General features: G+C 36.8%; 2 protein-coding genes and 1 long non-coding RNA gene across 3 annotated transcripts; 2 read left to right on the forward strand and 1 right to left on the reverse strand.

Moving 5' to 3' along the window:
- Positions 1–6,269: 6,269 nt before the first annotated feature.
- Positions 6,270–8,219, forward strand: LOC104099701 (uncharacterized). Its single transcript, XM_009606772.4, has 3 exons — positions 6,270–7,019; positions 7,424–7,669; positions 7,960–8,219. The coding sequence occupies exons 1-3, from the start codon at positions 6,348–6,350 to the stop codon at positions 8,092–8,094; spliced, it is 1,053 nt and encodes a 350-aa protein (XP_009605067.1). The 5' UTR covers positions 6,270–6,347; the 3' UTR covers positions 8,095–8,219.
- A 263-nt stretch (positions 8,220–8,482) lies between these two features.
- LOC104099700 (uncharacterized) lies at positions 8,483–15,777 on the reverse strand. The gene is made up of 9 exons (XM_009606771.4): positions 14,858–15,777; positions 13,911–14,040; positions 12,716–13,212; positions 11,556–11,636; positions 11,335–11,433; positions 10,588–10,701; positions 10,420–10,503; positions 9,491–9,562; positions 8,483–9,185 (listed from the first exon to the last, which is right to left on the reverse strand). The coding sequence occupies exons 1-9, from the start codon at positions 15,176–15,178 to the stop codon at positions 8,919–8,921; spliced, it is 1,665 nt and encodes a 554-aa protein (XP_009605066.1). The 5' UTR covers positions 15,179–15,777; the 3' UTR covers positions 8,483–8,918.
- Positions 9,693–9,982, forward strand: LOC108945760 (uncharacterized). The gene is made up of 2 exons (XR_001969961.3): positions 9,693–9,814; positions 9,944–9,982. It is a non-coding gene; the product is annotated as an uncharacterized lncRNA (long non-coding RNA).
- Positions 15,778–20,590: the final 4,813 nt, after the last annotated feature.

A 20,590-nucleotide genomic window follows, 5' to 3' on the forward strand; every position in this document is an offset into this window, starting at 1 on the left:
GAATTACCTTAAGTCCCGGCACCATCCAGCGTAAATAACCGATTCTAGCAATATACAAATTTCAAAAAAATTCAATTGATACATATACATTTTGAATCCATTAGAAACATTTTGAAAGTCACCCACTATGCTCAAATCTAAATTGCACCGCTCAAATGGGCCGAAAGACACAAGCCCCATTAGCACAACATCCCCCAAAGAAGTAACCCTGCCTTAACACCACCAATCAAATTCATACTTCGTGCGCACTACATCCTTCAAAATAACAATTTAATTATTTCATGATTTTTCATATTTTCATAAAGTGCAATATAACCCGCATTCAAGAAGTTTTCTTACTCAAGTCATCCCCGATATCAACCTCTGCAAGTCATAACTAATCAACAAGTAAGCCTCGAACCAAAACCAATACCGCACATAATCGTGCAATCAAATCGTAGATAGCAGACTCCCCCACTTGGCTCAAATCCATATAACAAAACATCTGATAACTCACCATACCCATACTCTACTATTGTCATAATCCCGCAGTCAATTCCGCGAAAATTCTTCACAAGCTCAGGTAACACAAACCATAAAATACCTCAAATCATCTACTAAGCTCGCCTTCATCCCCGTGACGGTCAAGTCAACTTTCTCAACTAATCCAAACTCAAGTCTCAACACATGTACCCCATTGGGAGAAAATAAACCATCCACTCAACACTATAAGGAACACACATACGTAGATTACTCCGCAAGAGATAACCCACATGTTTAACCTCAAATTGGCATCTTGCTATACCCTTTTGCAATCACAATTACTACGGAATCACTTAATATTTCTGAGTTTGAACTCATCAACATGACATGAGAATTTAATTTGTCCCACAATTTAACAACGTGAAAGATCCTTCAACACATTCATACTCGAGACTATACGTCAAATCGAGACAGACACCAAGCACCCTTTTTTTCATCAAAAGGAAAACACTTCTCATCACATTCAAACCATTTTAACACATCCCACAATCACATCATAGTTATTATATAGCCATTTAACCCCTCATCGAGTCACGAATTATTTTTGTAAGGAAATTACCGGACATATGAGTCCAAATGTACAAGTTCTCACAACCAAAATTATCGAGTCTAAGTTGTGGTCTAAACCTGGCCTCAAGTCCTCTAGACTGGTCCATCACCAAAACACAAAATACACATCTTGAACCTTGTTCATAGAATCACAAGCCAACGATGCACAGCTGATACTGAGCGCCCACATACGCACACGAATGTGTGGAAGGAATTCAAAAAGTTATGTTTCAAGCTGAATCAATTCCGCACGATATAATACAAGAAAGTGAATTTTTTTCTAAGGGTTCGGCAGCCTCTCGAAGATAAGTACAGACGTCTCCGTACCGATCCGCAAGACTCTACTAAACCTACTCATGACTCGTGAGACCTATGTAAGCCTGGGCTCTCATACCAACTTGTCACGACCCAAAATTCTAACCTGTCGTAATGGAGCCTATCTCAATACTAGGCAAGCCAACAACCTCAATAAACCACAATTTCTTTTAAGTTTGAAAACATAATATTTGAATTTAAATCTCACAAATCTCTGACATAAAATACATTTCCAAATTCCGGTCACTGAGTACATGAGCATCTAAATGATAACCGGTCTAACTGATAAAAACATTGTCTGAAAAATATAGAAAAGTACAACAACTGAAAAGAAGAGATTCAAGGTATGCGGATGCCAAGCAGCTACCTTGATAGTCTCCATAGATAAAGCTCTAAATAACTAGCAATCGCCATGTCCGGAGGTACCTGGATCTGCACACGAGGTACATGGTGTAGTATGAGTACAACCAACTCATCAAGTAATAATACTAAATAAAGAACTGAAGATAGTGACGAGTTTCACAGCTAAGTCAAATTACAGTAATTTCCAACATAAGAAGATAGGCATGCTTTCATGTTCAACATTTAACACTCAACAGAAATTTCATATCAAGTTCGACTGAAAAAGAAGATAATATCTTTCAGAAATTTCCAACACAGTATTATTTATGAAAACTGCAGTGCAATAAGAATGAAATCAAATGCATACTCTCAGGACCACAGTCACTCAGCCGTTTCATTCACTCAGCACTCGCACTCAGTAGGTGCTTGCGCTCACTGGGGGTGTGTACAGACTCCGGAGGGGCTCCTACAGCCCAACGCTATAATCCGCACGGACAACTCACGTGTTATAGTATCAGTATTTGGATCCGCACAGATAACTCATGTGTTGCACGGATAACTCACGTGCTATAGTATAATATCTGGATCCGCACGGATAACTCACATGATGCACGGACAACTCATGTGCTATAGTATAATATCTAGATCCGCACGGACAACTCACGTGTTGTACAGACAACTCACGTGCTATAGTATAATATATGGATCCGCATGGAGAACTCACGTGTTGCACGGACAACTCACGTGCTATAATATAATATCTCACAATCAGGCCCTCGGCCTCACTCAATCATAAATCTCTTCAGTGTCTCTGGCTCTCAATGATCATGCAAATCAACCCAAACAACAATAATATGATGCATCAATAATGAATAATAGAGACTGAGATAAAATAAATAAGTAAACTGTGACTTAGTACAAAACAACAACTTAGCAGATAATTCAACATGTGCACGACCTCTGTGGGTCCTTACAGTGCTAGCACATAATCTAAACACTATTTGTGTTTTAATTTCTCTACTACATGAAGAATGTATAGATAACCACAGATTATTCAACTACATAGTTCCATGAAATTTGACCAAGTCACAATTTCTACGGTGCACGCCCACACGCCCGTCACCTAGTATGCGTGTCACCTCCAAAACCGATCATATAACACATAATCCGGGGTTTCATACCTCAGGACCAAATTTAGAACTGTTACTTACCTTAAATCGTGAAATTCTTTACTCTGCTATGCCTTTTCCTCACAAATCGGCCTCTGAATGCCTCGAGTCTAATCACAAATAATTATTTTCGATCAATACAAATTACAGGAATTAATTTCATATGAAAATACTAATTTTCCAATAAAAATTCAAAATTGCACCCAAAAGTCGCCCGTGGGGCTCACATCTCTTAGTCAGACGAAACTCACAAAATCTGATAACCTATTCATTTACGAGTCCAACCATACTAGTTTCACTCAAATCCAACTTCGAATCGACATTCAAATCCCAAAAATTCATTTTATGAAATTTCTAAAAATTTTCCCAAATTTCCATCTCCAAATACTGATTAAATTATGAAAACAATGATATATTCATGTTTGTTAACCAAATCCGAGTTAGAATCACTTACCTCGATGAATTTCTTGAAAATTTCATGAAAAATCGTCACAAACCGAGCTCCCAAAGTCCAAAAATAAAAAATGAGATGAAACCCTCGTTCATATAGTACAAAATATGATCCCCATTGTGCTGACCGTATATTTTCTTGTACGGTCACACATCCCAGGTGTTGCGGTCGCACTCCAAATTGTGCGGCCACACTTCAGCAGCTCTATACTACCAGGCTTCAGTAAATTGATCATAACTTTCTCTACAAGTGTTCAGATGATTAATGACATACCTTGAAACTAGATTCAAAGGGATAAAATTTTCGTGTTTGAATCAACTCCAAATTCCTTGTAGATTAAAAAATATAAACTTCCGAAATTGGACCATCGAATCTGCGAAATCACCTTTCTGCGGCCGCGAGAAGAATTATGCGGACCGCACAATTTCAACTGCGGCCCGCACATCTTCAAGTGCGGTCTGCATAATTCCTACTGCTACAGCACTTTGGGAGTTTGTGGTCGCACTTCAACTGTTCCATAACATCGTCAGAGTGCCGAAATGCCCGGACTCGCTCAAACCTCACCCCGGAATTCATTCGACCCACTCGGGATCCGTCCGAATGTATAAACAAGTCCTAAAATATGATACGAACTTAGTCGAGCCCTCAAATCATATCAAAAAATATCAAAAATACAAATCGCACTCCAATTCAAGCCTAATGAAAAACTAACAATTTCCAACTTCTAAATGCTGAAACCTATCAAATCAAGTTCGATTGACCTCAAATTTTGCACACAAGTCATAAATAACATAACGGAGGTATTCTAATTTTCAGAATCGGATCCCGGCCCCGAAATCAAAAAGTCAACTCCCCGGTCAAACTTCCAAACTTAAATTTCTATTTTAGCCATTTCAAGCCTAATTTAGCTACGGGCTTCTAAATAATTTTCCGGACACGCTCGTTAAGTCTAAAATCACCATACAGGGCTATTGGAATTATCAAAACTCTATTCCGGGGTCGTTTACACATAAGTCGACATCCGCTCACTATTTTAACCTAAGTTTTAAACCTTAAAACTAAGTGTTCCAATTCATTCCAAAACCTCACCGGACCCGAACCAATCACCCCTGCGAGTCACATAATAACTGTAAAGCATAAATTGAGCAGTAGATGTGAAAACGGGGTTGTAATACTCAAAACAACCGGCTGAGTCGTTATAGTAAAATATATACTCCCTTCGTTTCAATTTATATGAACCTATTTGACTGGGCACGGAGTTTAAGAAAAGAGAGAAGACTTTTAAACTTGTGATGTAAAATGAGGCACATATATTTTGTATGGCTATAAATCATTGCATAAAGGTAAATTATTTTCAAATAAGGAAAGAGGTCATTCTTTTTGGCACGGACTAAAAAGAAAATAGGTTCATATAAATTGAAACGGAGGGAGTATTAAAATATTAATGTATAATATACATATTTTTATATATAATCAACAATAAAAAATAACAACAACAACAACAAACCCAGTTTAATCCTATATGTGGGGTTTGGGAGGGTAGTGTGTACGCAGCTTTACCCATATCCTATAAAGGCAGAGAGGTTGTTTCCGATAGACCTCCGGCTAAAGAAACGGTAAAAATAAAGCAACAAACAATAACAACAATAATATAATAAGTAATGGAAGCGAGTGACATAGCAAAGTAATAAAGAACTAAGAGTAATCGAATACAAGAATAGTAGTAGTAGTACTGGTAAACTCACAACTACCTTTCAACCCACCACCTTAATTCTCGACCTCCACACCTTTCTATCGCTAGTCATGTCCTCGGTTAGGTGAATCAATGTCATGTCCTGCCTAATCACCCCTCCCCAATACTTCTTTGGCCTACCTCTGCCCTTCCTCAAGCCCGCCATGGTCAACCTCTCACACCTCCTGACCGGGGCATCTATATCTCTCTCTTCACATGCCCAAACCATCGCAACCTCGATTCCCGCAACTTGTCTTCCACAAATGCCTCTCCCACCTTGTCCTTAATAACTTCATTCCTAATCTTGTCTTTCCTGGTATGCCCGCATATCTATCTCAACATCCTTATTTCAACTACTTTCATATTCTGGACATGGGACTTCTTGATGGGTCAACACTCAGCTCCATACAACATAGTCGATCTAACCACCACCCTGTAGAATTTGCTTTTAAGTCTAGGCGGCACTTTCTTATCGCATAAAACCCCCGAAGCTAGCCTCCATCTCATCCACCCCGCTCCAATGCGGTGAGTAACATCCTCGTCAATCTCCATGTTGCCTTGGATTATAGACCCAAGATACTTAAAACTATCTCTCTTGGGAATGACTTGAGTATCAATCTTCACTTCCACTTCTTTTTCATGCCTCTCATCACTGAACTTGCACTCCATGTATTCAGTTTTCGACCTACTCAACTTGAAACCTTTGGACTCCAGCGTCTGTCTCTAAACTTCCAACCTAACGTTAACACCCCCTCGCGTCTCATCAATCAGTACTATGTCATCAGCAAATAACGTACTTTATTTTTTATATATAATCAATGTATATTTTTTATATATTTTTAACTAGCGAATATAATTATTTTTAGCCGACCGTCCAAATATATAGGAGTGGGTCAGGATCGTTGGGTATTTTAAAAAATACAAGTGGGTTTTATTTAATACAAATAATATGCATGGCGGGTTAAGAAAATATCACATGGCGAAGTTAAAATAAAAAAATTGATCATGTTAGTTCTGTTAGATATATGGGTAAGTTTGAGTCCAAAAATAAACGTTAGAAGTATTTACGGACCAAAAATTTAACGGATGGTATTTTTGAGTCATTTTCAATATGTTAGAGGTATTGTTTGACCGTTGATTGTTCAATATTGCAGATTCTTTAAAACTCATTTTTAATTAGTTATGTTCTTATTATTGGGGAGTCGGACTGGTGTTAAAATATCCGCAACAAGGGAGAGAGTTGCGACTCGCGAGAGAGTTGGAAGAGATGAGGTCGAGCTTCATTCGACCCATCTCATGTTGCGCTGTTTCTTCATGTCCATCAACCTCAGTCAAACTTCAAACGCCGCTATTTCTGAGGCCATCCACCTTCAAAACAACCTTATCAGACCTCAAGGAATGGCACCTTTGGGCTAAATCCCTAGCTTCTTCTGTGGGTTCCACTTTCTTGGACCTAGACAATGGTCCAGACTCCGACCTGTTACTCAGAGAGCTAAATTGGCTCGTTGAAGATGCACTCGAACAACCCAAATCACTCTCACACCAAACCCACAACAATTATTACGATAATGCCACCCCAGTTTCAATCAGAACATCTTTAGAAGAACTATATATGTTGTGGAAACAAAGGGTACAAGAAAGAAGGCCGTTTCAATATGTGGTGGGTTGTGAGCATTGGAGGGATTTGGTTTTGAGTGTACAAGAAGGGGTTTTAATACCAAGGCCTGAGACCGAGCTGATTGTGAACCTTGTGGAAGATGCTGTTAAGGAGAATGAGGAGTTAAGGGAAGGCCTATGGGCTGATTTAGGGACGGGAAGTGGTGCACTTGCTATTGGGATTGCAAGGATTTTGGCTACTTGTGGTAGAGTTGTTGCTACTGACTTAAGCCCTGTTGCTGCTGCTGTTGCATCTTATAATGCGCAGAGGTACGGTTTGGAGGTTAGTGTTTTGTTCAATTTTGTTTACCGGCTCTTAACATGCTTCTTGTTTGAGACTTTAATTCGAATTTCTCAAGCTGGTTGATCTTTAAAGCTAATTGAATCAATTTCGACTTTTAAAAGTCTGCAGTATTGGTTAGTCTTGCAAATGTATGATGTTGGCCTCAGATTGAATCTAAAGTTTGAGAATTCATATAGCCTGACCCCGACTTGTTTGGGACTATGGACTAGTTGTTGTGGTTAGTATAGCATAAGTGGTGATTCTTAAAATCTTTGTGGCTGAAGAAAGATGAGAATTTGGGTTTTATTGATAAAAAAATCAGATTTTTATACATACTTAGAGAATTAGTGAAATAGAAGGTTTTAACTTTTGAAATGTGCGTTGTGTTGTATTGTGTATGCCAGGAAAAAGTGTTGGTAAAGCAAGGATCCTGGTTTGAGCCATTGAGAGATGATGAAGGAGAATTTGTGGGACTGGTTAGTAACCCACCATATATTCCAAGCAAAGATATTGGTGGGCTACAAGCTGAAGTTGCTAGACATGAACCTAGACTAGCGTTGGATGGCGGAGTAAGTGGTATGAATGACCTTATCCATCTTTGTGATGGGACTGTTTCAATGTTGAAACCTGGTGGTTTCTTTGCATTTGAGGTAACCAACCACTCATATCCTGAATCAAGCTTCTTGGATGATTATTTACTGTTTCATGTTTTACCTGTCACCTTATTGATTCACAATGAAAATCTGTATGAACTTCCCAATCATAATGTCTTTCCTCTTTTACCTGAAGGAAGTCCCCTTTATGTATCTATGATTTGAATAAAGCGAGGTTGATATATGAGTGAAAATGATTTTGAGCATGTCTTCTTTGATACTTCCATTGCAAAAGTATCTCTCTTTTTATTTGCGCTTTATTAATGCTCTTCATCATGGTGCTGCAGACAAATGGGGAAGAACAGAGCAAATTCTTAGTCCACTATATTGAGACTAAGAAACAAGACAGCTTTTCTAAAGTGAAGATGATATCAGATTTTGCTGGCATTCACAGATTTATAACTGGATTTAGAGGAAGATGATCTGTAACAGAAAGAGCCAAAGAAATTAAGAGGAAGGATGTGGGGGGACGAATTCTCTTCTCTTGGGTCTGAAAATGTCAACTATGATACTTGGACTTTGCTGAATGATATTAATTTTTTTATTATCTCTGATCTTGTGCAAAGAATTTTTTACTTCTCTCAATTACACACTAAGAAAAAGACACTGCTAGTTACCAAATAGCATATCACACTTAATACTAGAAAATAGTCTGAACAATGTGACAAAATACACTGCTTTCTGCTTGCAACTAATGAAACTAGGATTAGATTTAACATGATGATCGATTATTTCAGTTTTGTTGGAAGATGATCGTGATCTAACTATGTGCAGCGGCAGGAAAAAAATTGTACATCTCGCGTCTAAATATGTGGATAATGCAGTAGGATCAATAATATGAGTTGTCCTACAATTGCACAAAAAGTACATTATCTTCTCTGAAATTTATTGTACCTCAAATAGTACAAGTCCAGGCAGGATCATCTGATTTTACTCAGTTTTGTCCAAAAGGATCTTGATCAAAACCGAGAAGTGCAGCAGATAAATGCTGCCACATAATTAGGATGCTATATACAAATGGATCAGCTAAACCAGCATGTTTATACTCCTTAGCCAAGCCAATGGATGGCTTCTCCCTTGATGAGAAGCTCAGTCATCTTCGCGTAATGCATAAGGAAACCTTAAAGATATCGCATCGTGTGTTATTATCCTCATTTTTTGTTTTGTCCTGATTTTAGGGGCAGTGGATGTTGAACCGTCAAAAGAGTGGCATGCATGAATTCATAGCCAATTTTGATGCATGTACTTATGAAGACCTTCTCCATTGCTTCTTTCCTTTCATCTGATTCAACTTGAAAGGACTCCAAGTCTTTCTGCGTTTCGGAGTCTCGCAAAAAAGTCCAGAAGCTAGAGCTTGTTGGAGCCACAGCTCGAATTCTTCATCTTCATCCGTCATCTCAGCATCCAAATCCCAGGGATACCTGCTTGAGTTGGATCTCTGGTTTGATTTCTCTAATCCAACCATGTTTACGTGGAAACTCGGCCTATGCGTATTCGGTCTACAGGCCATACCCTGCACAGAGGAGATTGGTAAACACAAGTACTAGCAGAAAAGGTCATTTTCCTATCTTTTTTTACAATAATGGTTTTTCTTTTTTCATAACAATAGTTTTGATGCTGGGATTATTCTATTATTTCCACAGGAGCAATAACTACCAGTTCTTGCAAAATAAGTTGCACAGAGACCACAACATGGAAGCCAAACATATTTGATATTTTATGTTTTTCAACAGGTTGAACAATCAATTTCTTGTGCATCCTACATATAAGTTTAAACCTATATCTGACTTGGTACGAGTAATAACAGAGAACACTGACCTGACATATGGCCCATTCTGACACATCGAATATCTTGCCCTCGGCACAGACGAATGCACGAGGTATCTCCGCCTGAATGACAAGTAAATTGCGGAACATTATGAAGAATGAGCATTTTATTGGTGCACATAGAGAACGGACAAATGTGAAAAGATATAACAAGCATGAGGGAAAAATGTGGTCATCATAAGAAAAATTACATCGCTAAATGCTGACTTCAAATCTTCGGATTTGACCTTTGTCTAGTACTGGCATACCAGTTGGCCAAAGTTTTAACCGTTCGATTGAAATCCTCTAGGCATATGAAAACACAACTCATAAAGAGTTAATAACTATGTTGCGCGGACTCTCCAAAATGCGGCCGCACCCGTGTCGGATCCTCCAAAAATACACTACTTTTGGAGGGATACGGCGCGCACCCAGTGACATTTTTGGAGAGTTTGAGCAACATAGGCTAAAAAGACCAAACACCCCTGTATATCATAGCTTGATCACATAAAACATGTTAAGATATGACCAAACCAAAGGAAAGTTGCAGACAAAGAATAAGATATGACCAAACCAAAAGAAAATTCCAGACAAAGATGATGGATTTACTTATTTGCAACATTAACAACTCGCAGCTTTGTAATAAAGGTGAAGTGACAATTAAGTACATGACTACCCAAGGAAATTGAATGGTTATTTTTTGATAAATTGATTCCTATATTATCTATTGAAAATCTAAATAGACAAATAATGATCAAGTATAAGATGCCATTAAGATTTTCACCTTGCTTTGAGAACCCGTAATTAAAAAATATACTTCCAAGATATTCAGGATAATTTCTTCCTAAATGACAGTATCAACTGAACGAGAAAAAGAACCAAATGGAACACTATTCTGCATCAATCCTTCAGCACAAAGAAATTACTCTGAAAATTAATACCTTTTGTGGTCGATTAAAAACCAATGATCCTTTGTATTCTACCCATCCATCTCCATCTTTGGCTTGATGATATTGACAACAATCCTGAACACCAATAGCTTCTTTAATATTTGAACAAGTGAAAGAGAGGAAAAGCAATCATAACAGACAATTCCGACGCTGACCAACCTGGCACCATCTTGCCTTGACCTTTGTCCTATTGGTGCAGATCCAAATGTGCGAGTTGCCACATTTTGTGCAATGGATACGCCTCGACTCTTCTGCGCAGTAGTTAGAGGACTCCTGAACCATACCGAATAAGTCATTTTGAAATATTTAGTCTTCCTGTTAAAAGATCTGAAGATAAACTTTGGCAGCTTATTTATGACATGACAGAACTCGACGTAGAACTGGTGGCTTGCAAGAAAGACATCCTTTGTTTTTTAAAGATCAATCCATAACTATTTGCATCAACTTCCCTCGGTAAACATTACAAACCTAACAGGCTCTTTATTAAAATCCAAGTTTCATATATCAGTCTTAGACTTGTACCATAAAAACTTATTATTCCAGTAAAATTTCTTTCTTCCGATAATTCCAGGATATCTTACAATTTCTGCATACTCCCAGAAATTGTCGTTTCATCTTAAAAGCTTTAACGTGGATCTTTTTGGTTGGGCAACAAGTATTGCATGATATAATTTGGTGTCATCATATCAAGAATACGATGGTTCAAATGAAGGACGGCAGACACTGAATCTACTCTTTCCCAGTTAAACTGATAACACTAGTTCATTGAAACCTTTCCTGCTTTAATCATTTTATTTCAGGAAAAGATGTTGAATTCCGTTCAAATCAAGCAGTAGTAAAATTGTTAGGCGACATACTAGTGTCTGGGTCACCGGAGGTAAATAAAGTTCAGTCAGATACTTGTACCTGGTTAGAAGTGCTAGCTGATCTTTGCATTACACTCTTAGACTCTTCCTTTCTGAGTTGCTCATCATAGTCTCGCTTCTTGACTGCATCAGAAAGAACCTGAAAGCAAATGAAAGTATCAGAAAACCATAACGGTCAGTTTGCATCTCAAACAAATATGAAGCAACAATACTTTGATAATAACAATTACCAGATAAATAAAATTTTAAAATAATAATCACCTCATATGCACATTGAAGTTTCTTAAATGATTCACTGGCAAGTGAACTTCCCATGTTTTTGTCCGGGTGCACAAGCATTGCCTGAAGCATTACATAAATATGAAATTAACATCAAACTGAAGGTAAATGACATCATTGGATCAAACATGAGATTTTAATATTCTGCGTCAAAGAATGTCATAGACATTTTGAAGCCTAACTCAAATCCATCAAACTAATTACAAGGTTTAAAATCTCTTTGTTCATATCATTGTATACATTATTTCCAGAACCCCAAGTTAGTATCAATCTGACATGTAACGAGATCAGAAAGACGGCATGAGCAACCAACATCAATATGATGCATTGTAATTCGTTAAGAGGCAATTTGGATAAGGAACTCCGGTATATGTCTCTCGTACTCATCACTTGGCTTTAAATACCTCTCACACAAAGAAGATAAAATTAAACTCAGATTGACCCTAGGCTTAATGCGCTCAAGTCTATCTGGCAACACTTTGATTTGTTAGAAGGTAGATTAATCTTGATAACTTTCTAACCGAGAAATTGTACCTTTGCAAGACAAACTTAAGGAAACAAAGACAAAAAAATGATGACTTCCCACTGACAATAAGTTAATAATGTATAGATTAGTTACGTCAATATATCCATAAGAGAACACATTTGCACACATGCATCCTCATTTGCCTTTTTCCACTACGTTACTAGTCATAAATGCATATTAAACCAAAAATAGTTTATTGTCCACAAAAAAAGGTCATGACCAGGTCCTTAGTTTCCTGACTTCAATTGCTCACGTCTATTTGCACAAAATAGCTCGCAACAATACAAGGCAGATGGCAATTTTATTATCATCAGTAATATAAAACAGATAATAGTTGAAGATTTCGCTAAAAAGGTGTTATAGTTCTGAAATTCGGGGGAATAACACTAAAGGAAAGAAGAGGAGTCTGCTCTAGCAGTTTTAGATCCCACTGGAAGTCTTTCCAATTGATAATAGCTGTCATTGAACAGCATTGACCTCTTCTGTAGGCATCAGGGAGGAATCAACTACATTTAGCAACCAAGTACCAGTCACTCTAACGGAGAGGCAGCTAAGATTTCTAAGTGAATGAATGAACAGAAAGATAATACATAGTGCGTGAAAAAAAATAACACACCTTTTTCCGATATTCTTTTTTCAACAGCACAGCATCAATTTTCTTTTGCCGAGAAACCCCTAGTGCTTCATAATGATCTGCACTATCTAATATCCGCTTCATCTCGATAAGCGAATTTCCATCTTCTCTAACTACTAGCTTAACAGGGGGTTCTTTCTGTTTGGTTACAACTGATGAAGTAGAAGCTGCATCGCTGAATGTTTTGCTTTTGCAAGCGTGAACCTTTTCAGGTTCATCCACAGGAACAGATGATTCATAATCTGTGGAGAAGTCATCCTCAGTAAATGATTCAGACTCTTTATAATCTTCAACGTGTGGGCGTTCACTCAAACTGTCACACCACTGGAGTAAGTAGTTCATTAAGTCATTGGAAAGGAACGCGAGGTTTATTGAGACACCAACTCCAAGCCATCCAACTCGAACTTTAACACAATACATAGCATATATGGTAGCCATTAGTACCACAAGTCTTGCATGGTTTAAAGAAAATAGATAACCTACAAAGCCACAAAAATAAGGATCAAAGGTTGCATAACTTCTGAGAATACGGTATATCATACATACAAATTTTCCCATGGAAAAGTAAATAACTGTCGAAATTTAGCATATGGAAGCAATACCATAAGGAATGTGAAAAGAAGTTCAAAAAGTAGGATTACTCCATAGTATCTCTTTTCTATCTTAATTTAAATTTTTTAAGTTACATGTGTTCCCGGAACAGGAAAATTCCAAACAACATCCATCCAGCCCACACATCGAATAGTCCAGATCCTATATCTGCAGCCGAATCCAGCTGGCTGAGCAGGGATAATACAATTGAATATCCAAAATTAAGCATGAGTTTTAATGCAATGTAATCCATCTAAATTTTATTGCTCGCCTAACCCCCAGGTTAATAGTAGACAAATGTCTTGCCGTGTTTTCATCTTCATGGGGAATGTTGTAGAGCAAAGAAACTAAAGCTATATTTACTTTGGGTTGCATAAAAGATTCAATAAAATCTCAAGTAATGAAGAGATTCAAGTAAGCAATAATGTCACCCTTTTAGTGATATCACACTATCTAGTCGCATGTCCATTTATTAGGTCTCACTTTTTACTGAATAAGAATGGTTTCACCCATGAATGAAAAGAATACATGCACATGAAGTTAAGCAATTTGGTCAAACTAGTTGCATTAGACGGAACAAACTTACCTCCAACTATGAACAATACACCAGTAATCCAAAAGTTGGCATACATCCACAAAACTAGAATAGCAAAGAGCCCCACAATGAAAAGCCCAGGAGTGCAACCCAAATACTGAACAGCAGCCCCTGCAGCACCCTGAAAAGCAAATCAGTATAAGATATCATCAGCACCTCATTATTGAAGAGGGAAATGAAACAAGTAGGATAGCATACTGTATTTTTTCACCAAAAGGAAAGGCCAATGAGTAGTAGTGGCACAAGACTAAAGAAGAAGCTAGAAGAGACATTTTTCAGTAACCATCTATATTTTTCCTTTCTCATTCAAGAACTAGAGATGAAGTTGAAGATCATGCACTCTAATTGACCTATAAATTATAAATACCCATGACGGAAAGTTTTGAATTTTAATACATACTTCATACATTCGCATGGACATCCGTATGGCCTAAACACAGGGAAAAGAGTGGTACTTTGCTTTATGTCTAATACAACCTTCATCGAGTTGGATTTCTAAGTAATACTACAATATAATAATCTTGAATATCGCCAAGCAATATATAATTGCTCGTGTGACAAAAGAAAAAGTGAACTTATTAAGCATATAACATATATGAAAGAATCATTACAAGAACCAAAAACTGTAGTACTTGCTCATAGAATCCCCTGCGAAAGATACTTGTGAGCAAAGTCCCTACACAAGCACTTTTGGACACTACTGCAGCATTAATTTAAACAAACCAGTCGATATGTTCAAATCTTATTTCGTATGTCATTAAATGCCTTAACAAGTACAATGCATATGCAATAAAACCAGAATCAAGCTGATTGATCGACCAATTAATGAAGAGGAAGCAGATCCTACCAATTTTCACAAATCAGACAAAAATAGTAGAAAGCTACAGATAAAGAAAGCATCTAGCAAAATCACAAACAGAAATGGAGTAGAAGCATACCATGCTAAGGAGCACGTAGACCAGACATGACATCGATGTTAAACTTAGAAAACAGCTCCACATAATAACCAGCAGCGCGGCGGATCCAAGCCCGACAAACGATCGACATCCCCGTACTAAACAATCCTTCCAGTATCTGAACAAGATAAAGAGCCCTTTTCCTAGTTTTGCACACCCACAGCAAACGATTGGCCAATGCCGCTCAATAAAAATTGCAATTTTATCCCTAAAACAGCCAGCAGCTGTCCTCACAACAGAGTAACAATCCTTTTTTGATTGCAACCACATCCAAGCTTGTTTAAATAACCCAATATCCTCCATTACTAAACTAATATACACACAACTAACTTAAAAACTACAATACCCAAAAACCCCAAAAATTTCAAAATGTTCCAAACCCCAGCTATTGGTAATCATCATTTTGATATGAGAACAACTCATATGACCAAACCTGTGAAATCATAGCATTAATAACAGACATATCTGCTAACCACAAGATCAGCTCTCTAATTGAGGCACATAGAACAAAACTCAGATCATAAATTCATTAAATCCAAGCACCCAAGTAGCAGAAACAAGTAAAGACAAGATCCACAAGATTCCATCTTCACGCAGCAAAAAGTAGTATTAGATGGAGAGTGGCAGTTGGTACATGAGATAAGAACCAAAAAGACAAAAAAAACAGTAATTTGCTTCACATGTACGTTTCCAAAAAAGTAACCCCCAATAAATATAAGCACAAGACTTGGTACTTTTTTGACTTGAACAATCACAAAGTTTCCATCTTTAGCTGGGTTACAAGCGAATGTGTGTTGAATGTATTGTCAAAAAACGAATCTTGATTCTTCTTCACCTTTTCTCTAAGAGTGTGATTTTCTTATTTTGGGTGAAGAAACCCTAGGCTTTTTCAGGGAATCCTTGTGAAAAAGGTGCTAAACATAAGGTTAAAAAGTTTCAAAAAGAAAAGAAGCTGAGAAAGAGAATGTGTGTGTGTGTGAGAGAAAGAGACAAGAGTGATGATGATAGAGAGAATGTGTCTGATGACTTGTTTTTTAGTGTGTGTGTGTGTGAGAGAGAGAGAGAAGTTTAGTTTAAGGAAATCTATGGCATTTACTTGTAAATTTAGGTTAACAAATAACAGGGGATAATAATCATGATGATTGGACCCCATTTTCCACTGTTTCTCTTTTTCATTTTATTTTGTTTCTTTTTTCACTTTATCCGGTTACTTATAATTTTTGCAAGAGGTCGTGAGTTTGAGTCACCCCAAGAGCAAGGTAGGGAGTTCTTGGAAGGAAGGATGCCGAGGGTCTATTGGAAACAGTCTCTCTACCTTATGGTAGGGTTAAGGTCTGCATACACACTACCCTTTTCAGACCCCACTAGTGAATTATACTGGGTTGTTGTTGTTGTAATGTGATAGTAGAAGTTGACTCATGACACAAGAAGGTATATTTACATGTGCTCGATATATCTAACTAAATAATCCAATGTCAGTTGTTGAAAATAAAATTATATATATCGCTTACTTATGATTAAAGTAATTAATATATATATGCTGAAAACTATTTATTTTGTAGTCATTGATTGATAGTGAACGCGAATAAATTTTACTTCAAACTCGTTCATCTTTATGGACAGGAATTAGAAACCAATCCTAAACCTTTAAATGTTTTTTTTAATCTGTCACAGCTCCTATTTTAGTGTAATGTACTATGATTAGGTAAAGTTTGGTAATATCCAGAACAAATAAAGAGAGAGTAGGGTCAATAAATTATACAAGTAATTGATCCAGATCCGAAAGGAAGAAAAAAAAAAGCCATTTATGTAAGTAAACAAAGCTCGGCTGGTTATAATTCATTGTCTTCTCCATTAGTACTACAAAGTGCAGCTGGCATTACTTCAAATTGCTTGTCCCCATTTTTTTTATATATAGTTTCCATTTCATCATTTCTTTTTCTACATTTCCAAATGTCAAACTAAGCTAGCTCCTCTAATCATAATGATTGTATTCGAATAACATTTCCAAAATGTCAAACTAAGCTAACTCCTTCAAGTCTTTAATTATGGTTGTATTCGTAGTCAAAGATCTAATGTGATATATTGGGTAAATTTTACAAATGATCATATAATTATGACTTTTTTTCACCAAAGTCATATAACATTATTTTTCACACAAAAATCATAAAACTTTTATTAATTCACACAAAAATTATAGTGACCGAAAAATATAACTTTTCAGTATTATTTTCTTATTCTATTATTTTTTTGTTTTTTATTTCTGTCTAATAAATAATAACCCAATTAAAATAGGAATGACCCAACCCGACCACCCGACCTAATACACATATATATAAATTAAAATAATACTAAAAGTGAATCCTTCAAAACATGACACTTATATCTTTTATTTTTCTTTTGAAGATTTTCACTCAAATTTATAGCATTTTTGTTTCAAGTACTCTCTAATTATAGTACTTTTTATTTTTTTATTTTTTGTCTGAATCTCATGCATTCCAAACTAAATTTTTTTGTGGGGGAATAATTCATTTTTAGTATTATTTTAATACATGTATATGGGTGTTGGGGCGGGTTGGGTTGGGTCATTCGTATTTTAAAGAAAAAAATACAAAAATGACCAGTCGGCCGAAACTAATTGCATTCGCTAAATAAAAAATATATATAATATGTATATAATACACACACACATACATACATATACACATATATATATTTGGAGCGGCTAAAAAAAAAATATATATTTCTCTTATTTTAATTGGATTATTATTTATTAGACTGAAAATAAAAAACGAAAAAAAATGTGAAATAAGAAAATACTACTTGAAAATTATGTTTTGGTCACTATGATTTTTATGTGAGTTGGTGAAAGTTTTATGATTTTTGCGTGAGAAAACAAAGTTATATGAGTTTGGTGAAAAAAATCATAGTTATATGACTATTTGTGAAATTTACCGCATATATAGCTCAAAGGATGTAATTATTCATACTTAAAGTGTATTATCTCGGCATTGCTCTGACTCCGTGTTCCATAAAGGAAATTTTACCTCCTATATAGCAAATATTTACACCCTATTTATTATAAATAAAAACCCTTTTAAAATATTATTTTCTATAGCTACCGTTTATTTTTTATAGCAAAATATGTATTTATGGTATACACTACAGTTAAGGCATTAAATACATTGTCTAATATTTTTCTCTCTCATTCTTTCAGTTATTATCTTCCAAAATCACCGCATAGTATATCTAATTTCTCTCTCCACGATCTCTCTCTCTCACAGCATGTTTGTTGTCACGATCCAAAATCTACTATAGGTCATGATGGCACCTAACGCCGTCGTCAGGCAAGTCAACAGTGGTTTACCAATTTAATTGCTCATTTTAGTATTTTAAAATCATAATTTTCCTTAATTGAATAATATAAAATAGAATTTACAAAGTGAATACAAATATTTACACGAACGTCAATAATGAATAACCTGAAGGAACCCCCGAAATTCAGTGTCACAAGTGCATGAGCATTTTCTAAAGAGTACAGTAATAATACAATATTTGTCCCGAATGTAGTAAGACAGAATAAAATAAATAGTACAATGGAGATTCGGTGGACTGCGATGCGTAGCCTGGAATGCAGCTCACATGAAGTCTCCCCAACAGGTGCGCTTACGTGCCAAGGTGGTCATCAATGAACCTGTCAGATCCTGCACATTTAGTGCAGAAGTATAGCATGAGTACGTAAATCAACGCGTACCCAGTAAGTATTTAGCCTAACCCCGGAGGAGTAGTGACGAGGGGTCGACATCGATACTTACTTGAGGTCCAAGCAAATAATATAATAATCCATAACAGGTATGAAGTGCACAACAATAGTGGAGTAAGTCTGAAATCCCATAATTTTCCAATTATTTCCTTTAAAGCATAAAATTCTCAATCTTGTATTCTACCTTAATATCCCCGAAAATGTCAAGTGTCAATATCAAATAAATAAATGATACCATAAAATGTCGAGCATCAGTGGGAGATTTATCTCATGATCATTCGGACTACTAGCGATATAACGCACAATTTTCGCCAAGGTCGTTCGGCCCGATCCATAATAATGTGTACACTGTCGAGGGACGTGCGGCACGATCCATAGATGCATCTATATATTGTCGAGGCGTTCGGCCCGCTCCACAAGAAAATGAAGAAAGTTACCGAATTACGAGACACGTATTTACAATACCGTACATGGGTACAAAATGAATATAATCTTTACCGTTTCTCAAATAACGTGACCACATCTCTAAGTGTTAAGGATGGGCCTGGTATGCATATATTTATTTCTAAATCAAATTCAATTATAACTTTAATTAATTAAGCTAGCAGAACGAGTTTAAATGATTCAATTAAATATGAAAAAGTCCTAAGTCTACCCCGGACATAAACATGCTTTAGCTACGTACGGACGCTCGTCACCTCGTGCGTACGTAGCACCCACAACTAGTTGCACATAACAATAAATATCACCTAGGGGCGGTGTCACGCCCCAAACTTGGGGAGCGCGACCGGCGCTCAACCGAGAGAACCCGGCCGAGCAAGCCTATTAGATTTCCTTCTACCGAAACTCATCCATGAATAAAGAGGAGATGTACTCAATTAATCATTCACTGAAAAGATTTTATTAACAACTTCCTTTTTCATTCTCATTAGCATCTTCATTCATAATTTCCAAAATATTACGAGTTTATAGAATTAATGAAAAACATGATTTCCAAATACCAGCATTTCTAGTTCAATTCCCAACTTCAACCACAACCCACAACCTGTCTACGGAGCCTCTAAATACAATAGAAGAGTAATATGAAAATGCTAGCAACAAGGTCCCGGCTACACCTCAAAATACAGTACATGAGAAATAAAAGATACATGACCCCGAAATAAAGTGGGGCTCACCAAATCAGCTGAAAAGAGTGCACTGCTATCACTGATCAATGTCGCATGTTGTTGAACCACCTGCATCCATTAAAGATGCAGCGCCCCCGGCAAAAGGGACGTTAGTACTGTCGAATAGCACTAGTATGCATAGCTAAAAGTCCTCTTTCAAAATAGAATGTCCACATAAGAAAAGGCAACATATAGAAACAACAAGTCATAATCAACAATATCCAAATCTTTAGTTAAAACATAATAATTTTCAAAATACGAACTTCATATACAATTTTGGTTGGGAGATCATTAGCATCGATATACCACCGTATTTGTTAGCACGGAGTCCGATCACGCCCGATCGGCTAGGACATATCCCCACGAACAATGTGGTTTGATATGTGATGCGAAAGAGAGTTGTTACCAAGAGTAATACCACCATATGCGCAATATGGCGTCTAATCTCCACCCCATCAGCTAGGCCGCCTTACCACATATGTCGTGCGGGTTGACTTTTTCAATCCACAAAGGTTCCAGTTTCATCCCAATTAAGGGGAGTAATATCACAATTTCCCAAAGGTTCCAATTTCATCCCAAATAAGGGGAATAATCACAATCTATCCCTACACCGGCACGTGTAGTTTCAGGTGTGGGCCTTATGACCCACCCTTCCTCGGTTTTGCTAATGATGCTCCCAAAAATATTTTTGATTTGATTTGCAAATAGAAATATCATAAAGACAATTGTACTCACCTCAACATCTTTCACATTGTATAAATTCTCATTAGTATTCCCAGTCATTCA

Source organism: Nicotiana tomentosiformis, chromosome 7 (genome assembly GCF_000390325.3).
Source record: "Nicotiana tomentosiformis chromosome 7, ASM39032v3, whole genome shotgun sequence".
Taxonomy (NCBI): Eukaryota; Viridiplantae; Streptophyta; class Magnoliopsida; order Solanales; family Solanaceae; genus Nicotiana; species Nicotiana tomentosiformis.

What these genes read in the sequence shown, in the direction of transcription:
- LOC104099701 (XM_009606772.4), top strand. Translation starts at nt 6,348, where the DNA reads ATGAGGTCGAGCTTCATTCGACCCATCTCATGTTGCGCTGTTTCTTCA. An exon ending in CGCAGAGGTACGGTTTGGAG is followed by an intron (nt 7,020 to 7,423) that starts GTTAGTGTTTTG and finishes TGTGTATGCCAG; the next exon opens with GAAAAAGTGTTGGTAAAGCA. An exon ending in GTGGTTTCTTTGCATTTGAG is followed by an intron (nt 7,670 to 7,959) that starts GTAACCAACCAC and finishes ATGGTGCTGCAG; the next exon opens with ACAAATGGGGAAGAACAGAG.
- LOC104099700 (XM_009606771.4), bottom strand. Translation starts at nt 15,178, where the DNA reads ATGGAGGATATTGGGTTATTTAAACAAGCTTGGATGTGGTTGCAATCA. An exon ending in TGTATTGTTCATAGTTGGAG is followed by an intron (nt 13,213 to 13,910) that starts GTAAGTTTGTTC and finishes GTGGCTTTGTAG; the next exon opens with GTTATCTATTTTCTTTAAAC. An exon ending in TCAAGGCAAGATGGTGCCAG is followed by an intron (nt 10,504 to 10,587) that starts GTTGGTCAGCGT and finishes ATTGGTGTTCAG; the next exon opens with GATTGTTGTCAATATCATCA.